The following is a 14,214-nucleotide window of genomic DNA, read 5'->3' on the forward strand; positions in this document are numbered from 1 at the left end:
CCTAAAAATTGCTTTAGAATACAAGCACACCCACAGGAAAAACAATCAAATAAAAATGTAGGCGTCTACCCCATGGCAACTGTGATATGTGGTTACGGCAAAGAACTGCACACCAGTCCGTTTCCAGGGCTCTATTTACAAGCTATGTCCACGTGAACATGTCTTTAAGTGATTGAGCTGAAATTCTGGAATTAAATATCACAATATTGTTGCAAATATTACATTAGTATTAATTACTAATTAAGTCCTTCCAGCTGGTAGATGACATTTTAATGTTAACAGTTCACTTTCACTTCCTCATCTTTTCAGCGAACTGCTGATAAGTTTCCTTGAAATTCTTTCAAAAACGGAAGATGTCAAATATAATATATTCAAATAGTTTTTAAAGGGTAAGGCTTCAGAAAAAAATCAGGGTCTTAAACAGCGTTGCAGAACATGAATTTAATGGCCATGCAATTGCTATTTGCAAGCAGCTGAACTCACTGTCTGTAAGAAGGAATACCCATGACTTTTTCCAGGCATGTAGACAAACATGATAATTCTCATTTTTCAAAGGAAATAGAAAATGATACCTTAACATGTTCTGATATCACTCAAATTTACCCATTTCCTTACACCTTCAAGAAAATTTCAAGAACGAACAGGGTAACAGAGCAGAGCTCAATGATTCAGTGACCAGTTAGAGTGCCTAACTCCAAGTATTTCATCTCCAGGGGCTGCCTAGATCTGCCAGAATAGTCTCACAAGCACACATGAAAACACACACACATACTCACAATGCTTCACTGTACAATCCATTGTACAACTTTCTGTTCTTACTGTACAAGGGGAGCTTACCCTGCCCTTCACAGCTTGGGATATTTCACTCAACAGTAAAGATGAGGCATTAGAAAATAACCACTCTCTCTCAATTTCTATTCTCTGTGACCAGGTCCCACAATTCAATTAGTATTCCAGCCTCTGTATCAGAGTAGGAAGATGACTCCAAAATATTTCTGTGGAAGGGATGAATGTGTGGAGCACTATTATGTTCTGACAATCGTGTGCTTATGGAAGCGGCCATAAATAACTTTGAATGCAAGACAAGATTCTCTTTTCCAAAACTAGAGCTTGAACCAATCAAACGCGGTTGAAAGAAAAGGCTTTTATCATTCTATTAATGTTTATCCACTCTGATCCTCAATTTTTTTCCCAGTGCGTTATCCCACCATAATTTACTTTAACTGATACATGAAGTACGTTGTCAGCAATACTATCCTCCATTTTCACTAGCAGCCTTTTACTCTTTCCCAAGTAAAATAGCAATTTAAATGTATGACAGGTAATAAATGATTAAGATTTCTAAAAGGAAATTTTATTTTTAGGTTTGTGAATTTACCTTTAACCAAGCACTCATAAACTGGTCAAGTTACAAGTTTCTGAAAATCAAACAATGCTAAAGCGCAGGAATTAGCTTAAGCAAACTGTAGAGAAAGGAGCAGTTGGCTCTTTGGGCTGATTTAGCAGGGAACTTAGGGAAAAAAAGAGCCACTGAAGGTGGGAGGAGGGAGAAGAGAGGGGTCCGGACTATGACATTTAGGGAAAGTACTGCAGCAAGGAATCAAGTACGAAAACGAGCCTAGGATCAAGTTAGGATTGCAAACCCAAGCGCAGAGGGTTCAAGGGAAGAGGGGGCTGGAACTAGTAAAGTGATTAAGGCTTCAAGGAAAAGGTGTGCAACATCTCCTACTAGCAGCTTATTCACTCTAAAGATGTTAACTACTACCATCAGTTACTTTTTCCAAACAGCTGAGGCCTGTGACACACGTGTAAAAATTTTGATTCTCCAGTGAACAAAGTGGCAGTTAATGTGCTGTTTGGTGGAATGCTTTCCACACTGCTTTATAAGCACCTGAGACATTACACACAAAAAGCTCCTTTAATAAAATGTGAAGTCAAGCACACAACTCCTAGAAAATGACAAGTGCCATGCATGAATAAAACATTAGATACAAAATTTTCCCTGCTGCATTCTGTACAAAAGATAAACAACATAGTTTTATTTGATATTTAGACTTTTCAAAGCAGAGAATGAGTTTTCTTTAAGTAAAAACATCAATAGCTTTTCCACCCCATAAGGATACAGATGTTTGTTGTCACACTGATTGCACAGAAATTCTTGCTCAGCTCCTTAGGGCAGACTAAGCCCTAGAAATATTCCAATTCATTGTGATTAACCATTTGGAGAATTTAGCTGCCAAACAACAGCAATTATCTGCAGAGAATGTGTGAACTGACACTCACTGTCTCATCAAATTGAGACGAATTTCTGTAAGAAAATCAATATCACAAGATCACAGTGCTCTCCCTCATACATTTCAAGTCCTCGCTCCTAAGGACACAGCACTAAAGCTTTTGAATAGAACGACTGCATTATTGTTAATATAGGCGTTTTGTATGTGTACTTTATAAGAAATGTATCGATGACTTTTCTTTTTTTTTTTTTTCTAATTCAGCTTGAAAGCTGTGAATCCCAAGACCTTTCAGACGTAACTGCATCTGCAAGAGCCAGCTGCCCTTGCGCCCTTCCTACTCCACCCCTCTTTTGGAGGCTACGGCCCTCTAGCAAAGGCACCAGGAGGGTGGCAGGAGTAACTGTCCACCACTGTAAATTAATAGGGATTTTTCCTGTCAAGTAATATGCCTACTACAAACCACAGCTGCTAGGGAGAAAACACTATCCTTTCTGCCATCCTTACTACAAGGCTAGAACATGGGAGAGAACTAGGATTAAGATGCCTTCAGCAACTAAATCCAACTGGGCTCATAAGGTAGAGCTCTGAGACAGAAAATTGTGTTTGGCGATATTACAAGCAACAGAGTCTGTTTATAGAAAGCATAGCACCATCTTACCTACAGGAATCCCTACTTGCACCAACTGTATTAAGTATGTATTTGACTTGCAACTGTAGGTGTAGTTGCACAAGATGTGGGTACACACTAATGTGTACATGAACATTATTAGGAAGTACCGTGCACCATTAAGGCGCGTTGCAAAAATCTGAAATGACAAAAAGCGCTTACAAGAGGCATTGCAATTACTGTGATTTAAGTAGATCCACATCATTTTATAATACAGCTATAAGCAAACTTGCAGCAGTGCATTTTTTTAATCGTTTGGCTTTTTTTCCTGATTTTTTTCTAATGTGCTGAGTATTTGCAGAATGAAAGGAACAACAACATAACATACCAATCATAAAAAATACACAACTAAGAATTGCAAATACCATCTCAGAACTTCCATATAAAGCATCAGTTACCCTTTTTAATTTGCAATATCTGTATATCTGTGATATACAGTAAACTGATTAGTCACATTATAAATGATTAATTAAAATGTTATTCTGCTTTTTCTCCCTGTTTCCCTGCAGGTACATAGTAGAGGTACATACAGAATTTAGAAGTATTTCTTACGCAATTCCATTGCAGGGTCATTTGAGTGAAGCAATCTCTGAATGCCACTATACATATGCTAATTTTACCTTGAGTAATTTCATGCCTCAGGGAGAGCACATCTTGAATAAAGAATCTAGTGAGATTAATGCTGGTTTAATAATATCTAATTTGCTTAGAGCACTATTTCCTGTACAATTGAGTACAATTCCCTGTAACTGTCTTGGTGTTTCTCATCAAGTATTGATATATCACTCAGAATGTAATATATACATATAGTTTCGGCAGATGTCTTGTTTTTAGGCTTATGCTAGGATTCTCACGTTATTCCTCTAATCCACCCAATTATATCCATAGTTTAAATATAAAATTATTATAGCAAATCTGGCTGTTTCCAACATTTTTTCAATAGCTTGATTAACTTGTTTTGGCTTCTGAAGTGAGGTAATAGTCTACTTTGGAGAGCTTATTAAAAACATGTCTAGCTAGAAGGCTACCCTGTTCACAGAGGTACGGGACTTTATATAAGCATTCATATTTTTTTCCATGAGAAGTTTAAGTAATTTTATAAAAGTGTGAGTGCTTGCAAAAAAAAAAAAAACCTCATCACATTTTGAACAAAATGAACCAGTACCTCTATATCAAATATACGGGTAACAAAGTAACTTAAATAATTTCACACTTGGAGTTACCAGTATACAATACAATTCTGACCTTTTTGATAACACAGGAACAGAGATAAATTTTGACTGTAGTTTTGCCCTACCAACAAAAATCAGTGTATGAACTGATAACAAATTTGACATATTTAAAGGCCTGGTGTTAGAAATGAAAATTATCTCCAACAAAATTTAAAAATGTACATCTGGCTGCTTTTTTAATATTTTGATTTTCATTTCTAACTACATAGTTTTGAGGGAATGTTTACTTTGCCATTACACTTGAGGTCATTAGTGTTTCTTGCATGTGGTTCCACTTCACTTCTTAATGCCATACATGTTAGACAACTCTACACTAGAAAATTGAGGAAAGAAGGTTCGCACGCATTTTCTCAGTCACTTTCCAACACAATACCTGAGCATGTCTACAGAATCTACTTTTGCAAAGTCTCTTCTTTGCAAGCAGCTCCAAGGGATGAACACAGCAAGGAACGAACAATAAATCCTCAGAGCAGTGGAGAAGCAAAGTATGATTTTTTTTTCAGAGGTTAAGTGTGGGACCAAATAAGGATGACAAGTAGAAAGATTATAAACCTATATAAAAGTTCAGAGTTTTTCCACTTCTCCTCATTGCCTGCAGTTCAGGCAGGATTCAGGATTAATACTCTTGGAGTGTTATTTTAGAGACTTCTTAGTGTATGCACAAACATTTTTTATTACATAAGACAGAGCGTGAGACAAATATTCAGTAAAAAAATCTGAGGTCTAGTAATTTTCCATTCGTAAACCTAACCTGTCAAACTAACAGTGAATATAAATCACGATAAAAGTTTGGGACTATCCTTTTTCCTATTCTCGTGAGTGTCGCCTAGAATCAATATGCTTCAGAGACACTGTGTGTTGCAATAAAGGCATAATTAGTCCAAAATCTGATTACACAGAGAGCCACTCACTGAGCATGCACAGGAAGACTTCTGTACATGTTTTGGAAAATAGAGATGACAAACCTGCTTTCAGAGATTCAGAACACATAACAAGCAAATACCTACTCATCAAGAATTCTTACAGGAAAGTTCAAAAATGTCATTACCAACAACTTTCTGACATTCTTTTTTTAAAAATATTCTAAAAAAATTGATTTCTCTTTCTCTAACCCAAGCCAGTGCAGTAGAGGAGATCTGCTTGAAGTGGACAAGGAAAGATTGTAGTGCTGTACCTCAGACCGCCTTTTACTGCTATGTATGTATCGGGGATGTAGCAAGCAAATGCAGCAAACAGTGAACAAACGCAAGAGCATTCCATAAGGCATAGAAGGACTCCAAGGATAAGCTCAGATCCTAGTTCAAGGGTGATTGGTCTAAGTATCAACATAATATTATCCCAAGAGTGTTCTGACTTTCCTTGTAAGGAAAAGGCTTAGAATCCTTAAGTTAATGCCTTCTGCATGAAAAACAACTAGCCCCATCAGCCAACTAAATAGTATTTTCTTTTTCATAATATAGATAGAAATATCAAGTAATTTAGTACAAAAGGGAGGTTCTCCTATAATCTACTTACACCTTTAATGAATACAGTTAACATTCTAGATGATAGCTATTTGATTGCTTTTCAGTATTTTTTTTTTTTTCACCCATTTGGACCTTTTTGGCCAGAGGTTCCATTTAAAAATCACTTGAATAGATATGCATGTATTTTTTCTTTTGATATTCTTTTTTCTATCTTATCTTATTATAAAAATGAATTAAAGCTATGTTTTGTCCTGAAGATATTCTTTCAAGACATATTCATCTTTTCTGTTCAATATAGCCAGTCAAAAACCCACTGATTTCTTAAATTCTTCTTCGCATTACAGTTACAACTGCATTTATTTGCTGTGATATCACTTGAGGAATAATCTGTAAGTATTAACTTCAAGTACTATTCATGCAGCACTACTGAAAATTAAAAAATATACCTGTATTACTACTTACTATGTGCAATTCAGAAATGAGACAACAGCTAGCAATCACATCTCTGTGATTCTGATTAAGCTTTAAATGTGACATATAGGACGGGCAGAAGTATTTCAAAATTAAAGGTATCAAATGCTTTTTCTTTTAATTTTCTGACCTGAAGACAATGGGGTGGTAAAGACCTTTTCAATATTTTTTTTTAACTGCAGAAAGACACTACCTCAGTTAATTCAGGAAAATTAGCTGCATCTGCTGATTAATGCCTGTAATTCTTCCTCTATGTCATTAAAATTCATACGGGTTGCTACAGCTCTGCTCACTCTTTAGGAAGCTCCATTAACCAAAATGTTACTCATGGTGAGATGTGCCTCAAAATACAAAGACCCCAATTTTATTCTAACACACATTGCCATAGCAGCTGATTTTATCACCAAATGGCTCATAAAGCTGAGAAAAGACAAATACAGGGCTAGGATATACTTCTGTGATGTCTGTAAATTCCACTGTATCCAACGGGAGTATTACGTTAATACTGAGCTTAAATTATACGTCTTTATGCCTCTTTACTCAAGCACACAAAAATTATCATCTAAGGCTACTGGTACATTTTTTTAAAATATTCAGCCCTTGAAGAATTTATTAGTATAGTACATAAAATACTTTTCATAAAAAGGACAGCTAAGCTATTTCCCTGTTACAGAGCACAATTTCTCACAGATTTTTCAAATTCCCTCTTACCAAAGACAAACTAAGTTGTTAGTTTGTCAGCCTTCTGGGCACTGTATATTTTTTAATACATCATATAACCAGTGGATAAATCAGTAGCGAAAATAATCGTCTGTGGGATTAGGTTAGTAAATTTGTTGTTTACTCTAGTGAGCTATCACACTGAAATCATTCATATTGATGAGCATAAGCTTCAGCTGTTCTTAATTCCAGTCAGATATTTACCTCTCTCTGTCCGGTGAGTAGTGGTCATCTATTACACGGTGTCTATCCATTCGGTTCAGGGTATTGTAATGTGCAGGGGTAGATCGAGTCCCTCGTAGTCCCTGATCCACGTTACGACTACAAATAAAAGATATCAGATTTCCTTTCAGAAACCTTTTCTCAGTTTTCTGTACTACAGGAAAAGGCACTAACACCACGTGTGGGATAGTTTGGGGGGAGTTTTTTGGTATTTGCTTTGAAAATGAGAGAATTTCAATATTTTATTTAAAGGGTTAATTTTCATCAAAATTTGATTATTCTTTCCAGACTAGTACTTTCAAGGAGAATTTCCTTCCTACTTAAAAAATACACTGTAAGGAATTTTCCAGGAGCCACTGAGTTTGGCTATACTAGGAATGTGTAAACTTAGTGGGCACAATGAGGACTACTGGCTATTAAGGGAGACTGCAACCTGCTGAACACATTGTCATCTGAATAAAACAGCAGATATTTGTTTTGCAGTGAAAAGCTTATTCTCTAGCTCATTAGCATAGAATCTGAAAAAGATAGCATTTTTTAATTAAATGTTTTTTTATTCCAATAGCAAGAGTAAGCGGCACACTTAGCACAGCTATGGTTCAAGAGTATCTGTCACCCTTTCAGTTTAGTCCTGCTTGAGATGAAGGCTTTGCCCACAGAAAGCTTTACTCAGTTTAAACATTAATACCTACTGATTTCCACAGACCTTACTTTTGCCACTCTCTAAAACAAACCTACAAGAAGGGGAAGATAGGAAGACAACAGTTAACTGTTACAATTATCAGAAAAATAAAATAGGATAGTTTTGCAGGGATTTGAAAATAATAGGGTTTGCATGCTTCCCTCCACAGAAATTCAAAAGTTAGACCTATAAATTCTTCTGCCTTCTATTCTTTCCCCCAGCCTTCCCTAAACGTGGGCCTCCTTTCACTTTTACTCTGTTCAGCTCCCGCGCCTTTAGCTCACCATTGCCCTTTTTTATGCATGTTTGCACCCTAAAACAGATAGTGATTAGTGTCCTCTAGTGTTCTTTGCTGATTATTCTACTTTTCTCAACAATCAACTCTCATTCTTCCTTTCTCAATTCTAGTCTCTGTCTAACTCTTTCCTCAGTCTCTCTTTTCTTTCAGGTTCTCTCTACCACAGTCTATGTATGCGTACTCTGGCCTTTTTTCTTAATTAAATATAAATAAATAAATCAACATATTTTACTTAACTCCCTAATAGAGAAAAAAAAAAAAAAAAGAGAAAAACCCTCTTCTTCCTCACCTTCATTTTAAAGTGCACTCTGTTTTAAGTACTCACTTTGTAATTTAAATCCAATCCCTTTCCTTTATTTGCTTTGTTAGCATCATCCCAGGTGATGCATTAACTCAAACTTAAGGTTGCATTTGAAAATCATCAACCATTCTGTAATCACTGGGCTTTCCCGAGCCTGTCCTCTTCAGTGTCTTCGCTTATCTCACTGTGTTTTAGCATTTCATTCGCTGGGTTTTATTTTCTTCCTCTCTTTCAATGTGGACCATAGCATTCCCAGCCCCTTTTTTTCATGTTGCAATCCCATCTCTGAGCAATGTCAGTGTCAAACTCGGGTTTAAATTCCATCTTTGTGCTGATAACCCCATCATCTCCCTCCCACACAAAACAAAACCTCACCTATTTTTCTTACTGATTGATGTTCACAGATGTCCAGCCATCAACTGCAACTGAACAATGCCAACATTGAACTTCTCATCCTTCTCCCTGAGGCCTTCTTCTCATTCCATAATTTTGTAATAGCAGAAAAGAAAATTACCTACCTTGTTTTTTTCTGTCTATGGGATTAGCTTTATTTTTCACTCAGTCCTTCTTTTGACTTAAATATCTAAGCTTTATAAATGTTGTTATTTTTCTGCAAAATTTCTCCAAGATCTGACCTTTGCTCTGCCCACACAACCAAAACTCCTGAGTAAACTTTCTTTATTAGTATCTTCTTTCTAGTCTTAGTACTGAAAAACTCAGTATTAACCTGTTCACTCATATCATTTTCAATAAGATTGTGTTCTCAGCTGACTGCTCTAAATAAATCATTCTTTCTTAAGTTTCTGCATTGTATCAGATTCTGACTTGCTGCTGCTTTTTACAGTCCTATACAATTGTATTTCTTCCACTCCAAACAAAGCATTATTACTATTTCAGTCCTGTTCCACTCTGCTAAGGATTCTTGTGTTAGCCAGTTTTATTATTTACCAGAAAAAGACATATACTTTTTCTCCAAGGAAACTTCTTACATACGAGAAGTTCCTTTCACATGATATATCATCACTCCTTTGGATCTTCCTTGCAGTTGACAGAATGTGCATGGAGTAAAGCAACCAGATAACAGGTAGGCAAGTGAAAAGCTGTAATTGCAGCTGATGATGGTCCTATTGGATTTACCACACCATTTCAGCCTCTCCACTTTCTGTATTTCACGATCGTCCTGTTTTTCGAATGTAAAGTCTTAGAAAAAGCTAAATGTGATTTTGGTCACATGTTGGCCTACCACAGCCTAAACTCTATTCTGATCTACAGAAAGAATAACATAATCCATCACGTATATTAGCTGAAAATATTACAAGAGGCTTTTGCTTCTTTCCTAGAGACTTTTAATCTGTTCTCACCTCTGTCAGAGGTAAAATCATACAATTTAACAGTTACCAGATTACTAATGTATATGTTCAAAGTAAAATTCTCTTGTCAGCTACCATGCAACTCAGTTTTGGTCAATTTTAAGGGCTTCAAGCTACACATTTATTAACTAGGTCCGGTGGAAGAACTGAAAGCTCTTGAACCATCTCTGCAAAACTGCTTCTAAGGTATAAAAGCAACTTGTGTTTCTATGTCCCAAGAGAGGCTCTTGCCTGCAGATGCATCATTAAGTAACTGGGAGATCGCTGGACGTGCAGTATGCTTACTGAAGTTAGAACAAGTCTGTAGCAGCACATATATAACAAACTCAACTATATGTGCAAATGTGATTAACAATGCTTATAGCTTTGCTGAGTATGGCTGGATTTTCATTAGAATGAAAAAGGATCATGCTCCTTCTTTTTTATGAAGTCTTAAGTTCTAGCAAATGATTCTCCGGACTCTACAAATCCTGAAATAAATGATTCAGGGTATGGGATTGAAATACTAGATAAGTAATGCATTTGACTGTCAGATTGTAGGAAATAGCTGCAACATTTTTCTCTGTAAGTTCAAAATTATATTTAAAAATTTAGCTTAGGACAGGCAGAAAGCAAGAAATATATCATACAGGTAAAGACTGGCAAAATGACAAGTAGATGAAAAGATTTTTTTAATGGTGTTAGTCAAGTGTTAATTACTAGTTTGGTTTACAGTTCTGCCCAAAACGCACATACTACAACAATCACAATTTTTCTCACATTTGTGTCTATGTCCAACAGAAAAAAAATTCTAGAGATTTAATATAGGTAATTAGTTTAAAATATGTATAGCAGAAATCAGAACAGGCCCTCTTGCCTACTGCTTATCTAATTACATACTGTCTTATTTAAAGCAAAGTTGTATTAACATTTTTTTTAAATTTCAAGTAGAAACTTACAGTTTCTGCATGTTAGCTGTCTGTGATGACATGGGGTAAATTTGGGATCCTAATAATTCACTAATGGCAAATGATATCTTTTAATCTGTATCTGTTAGAGGAAATGGTAAGTAAACAAGTAAGTAAGAGAATATGAAGTCAAGAGAATTTTAAGCTAACCTAAGTAACAAAAGCAACAGGAAAGCAGAACAGAAGAGAATCAAAATGGCTGTAGAAGAAAGGGATTCATTCATGTACCTTAATAGGAATACTGGATATGAAATCCTCAGTATTCAATGGGAACTGTGAACTTTATGGGCAAAGGACGTAACTTACTATGCTTATTCCAGTTTAGAGAATTACACCAGCTGAGAACCTAGCCATTGATAGAAACAACAAATGCTGGAAGAAACGCTTCATTCCCCTTACACTTCTATTTTTGCTTCTTCTAAAAGAAAGTTTCTCCACGTGGGAAATATCTTAATTCTGGATTAAACAGTATATTCTATCAACTAGCAGTTATTATCCAAAATGGCCAGCTTATGGAAGAAATGTCCTGCTCGTTGTTTCATAAGATAAATAGCTATCAGAGGCTTTCTAAGATCAGGAGAGAGAAGTTTTCAATATAAAATCATATGTATGTCAATATATTCTTGATGCTTTAAAAAGTTTGAAGAAAATATTAAAAAGTAAGCTACCATGGGCAAAAACGATAGCTCTCCCAGAACCCTAATCCTATGCAGACAAGAGGATTGAAAATGGATGCTAACAAACAAAGACTAAGAAAATGAAGAACCTTTAGATACTGTAAAACACAAAACCTTCCAAATAGCTCTTGAAAATGAACATCTGGAGTAAATATTTTTCTTTCTTTAGATTGGAATGTATTTTGGTTTTTTATGAAAAATAAAACAAAATTAGGTGAATTTCTACACATCAATATAGCGTAAGAACAAACATCCTTGGCTTTACGTAATTTCATAGGATATAACTAATTCATTGTCATTTTGGAAGTCACGTCATTCTCTCTGTATTTTCACAAGATCAATAGCACTTTACTTCATATACCTGCAGAGTTAAATAACAGTTTACCTTTGTGGGGGAGGGACGCTGGGAGACCACGATCTAGTACGTCCTATGCTATCACCACGGTGAGGGGATCCTGATCGAGAGCAATGATTAGATGACATAACTTGTTCTGGCACTGACAGCGTGGAACTTTGAAGATCTCTCCCATTATGTCGATAATCTAAAAAGAAATACAAATATTCAATAAAACTGGAATAGCATTTTTCTTTCCTATTACATCTGTAGCGATTTAAAATGTGATAGATGATAGGTTTTGATCAAGAATGCCATATGTTCTTTATGGTGCCTGTAATAAAAAATATCTATGTAAACATAATTCCTCTTGTTATGTTTAAGTCCAGCTTTAGTTCCTATAGTTACACTTTGAATTTATATAAATTAATTGCCATGCACAACACTGGTATTCATAATAATCAAAATATCCACCTTTACCACTTATTTGTGGTGAATATGATGCATTAATAGTAGTCACGCAAAACTGATTTTTTTTTTAGAATAAATAACATACAAAATTGATTACTGCATTTTGCAATTAAAAGCTGTATTGTAACGATTACTTACAATATGCAATACCATGACACTACACACAGATATGTTCAAGATTCAAAACTAATCCAAAATTCAGTTAAAAAAATTGGGATAGCAAACTTCTGGATGTTTGAACATAGAGTTGGGGCTAAACAATTTCTATTTCCAGAAAGAGCTTCAGAAACAATGACACGGGATTTCACTCACAGGTCTGAACTTAAGCAACGTGGTTACTTTGCAAATATATGAGCTAAGGCTACACAAACACCTGCTGACATTCCTTAGCTAAGCTTGAATTAAGATAATAGGAAGCATGAAATAGTCTAGGCAAAGTCTTACCAGATATAATAGTTTAAAAGGCAATTACAGGGCCATCATACATATGGATTTTAAAAAATCTTTTTTAAAAGCCAGGTTTACTGAAGTAACTATCTGCACGTAACTGCAAAAATAGCACTGCCCTATTCTTTTTAAAAATGTCAGCTTAAAAACCTGAATTCAGGGTACAATACTATCTGTGAACAAAAGATTCCAGATATACAGTAATTTCAAAGAAGTATTCACGTATTTTGTCAGGATCAAATTAATATGTATTATTAAGAGACAGAGGAATTCCAAATCTTAGCCTGATGATAATGTTTTGCAGACGCAAACAACTCCTGACAGATATGACCCTTGATATAACTGAATTTTCGCTCCGAAGATGGGAATTAAGTGATTATAGTAAAAAGTGTTTAGAGACTTCCACAGGCCACTGGAAAATTCTGGCGCACAAAATTATAATTTTCTTCCTGTTAGAATGAGATTCCAAGAGGACTTAGACTTCTACTCCAGACTGTTTGTGGCTTTCTTCCTGGAAAATTTTTGGCAATCACCTAACCAGAACCTAATTAATGCAGTCCATTTCACGGTTCCAAGGATGTTTGATATTTCCAGCTAAACACTGCTATACGCTATATGACCTCAGGATCAAGGAGGTATAGGAATCATCCTAATTCATGAATTTCTTCCTCCTCTTTGTGCGTATGTGCGTATGTGTGTACATAAAGGGGAAAAACACCACACCATCATTACAATCATCTGAAAACAACGATGTTGAGGATTAGATATGCTCTTGTCACTTCAAAGCAAACAAGTAATGTTATGTGCAGCCTAGGTTGGTAGCCAGTAATGAACGACAGATATTTATCCCATGTAGAATTATCTGCTACATAATTAGCACATATGCTGTCAGAGCATATAAGGTCCATTGCAACACACAGTTCTGGGTGAAATTGCCAGAGAGAGGGGGGAGTTGTTCTCAGTTGTTCAAGCTGAGTATTTTAACTAATCAGTCAGGTACAAGATATCGGTCTAACAAAGATATTTGCATCTCCAAAGAACAGAAACAATGCTTATTTTAGTTAATGTGAAAGGTCATAAAAATCTGCTTGATAAAAAGGGAAGAGAAGTACAAGGCAGTTATAGGACACCCCTCCCACAAGAAGTGAAAGGGGAAATTAGCTACAAAAAAGGTTGTGAGCAGTGATGAAGGCTGATAAGGAAAGGACTATCTTTTTTTATTACTATTTAATCATCATGTAAATACTTTATATTTCTTCTTTCCTTTCTTGACCAACGTATCTTATAAATATTTTGGACTTGTGTTGTCTATTTCAGGTGCTGTAACTAAATGTTTTCATCCGCATTTTATCTTAACCTTGCTTTTCCTAAGTGCCATTTTACTACAAGTAAGGGTCACGGTATTCATCAACCAAGGGTGTCTCAATCCATATGTGGGGCATTTGACTCCCTCAGACATCCTCTGGAGTACCCTCATTTCAGCTGCACAAGCAAAGGGGAGAGCTGGAAGCACCGGTGTGAGCAGCGTTTCTCAGCAGCTGATGGTACACTTGGTATATACACTTGGTATATAAACTTTCTAGCAAGTAGCAAGACACTGGGGTAGCCTTAAGCCTCCGCAGCATGGGTCACATCAAAAAGAATATAATATAAATACTTACTGCACTAGACAAAA

General features: G+C 35.8%; 1 protein-coding gene across 22 annotated transcripts in view; it reads right to left on the minus strand.

The window, feature by feature from the left end:
- Positions 1-14,214, minus strand: part of RIMS2 (regulating synaptic membrane exocytosis 2) — a 482,918-nt gene that overhangs the window by 157,510 nt on the left and 311,194 nt on the right. For 21 of the 22 annotated variants that reach the window (XM_068932860.1, XM_068932863.1, XM_068932862.1 and 18 more), the window contains 2 exons: positions 11,673-11,829; positions 6,995-7,111 (listed from right to left, as the gene is read on the minus strand). In XM_068932860.1, the coding sequence (XP_068788961.1) occupies positions 6,995-7,111; positions 11,673-11,829 (274 nt within the window). The remainder of the gene's footprint in view (positions 1-6,994; positions 7,112-11,672; positions 11,830-14,214) is intronic. The other variant, XM_068932858.1, reaches the window with a different exon arrangement.

This window comes from Struthio camelus, chromosome 2, assembly GCF_040807025.1.
Source record: "Struthio camelus isolate bStrCam1 chromosome 2, bStrCam1.hap1, whole genome shotgun sequence".
Classification (NCBI taxonomy): Eukaryota; Metazoa; Chordata; class Aves; order Struthioniformes; family Struthionidae; genus Struthio; species Struthio camelus.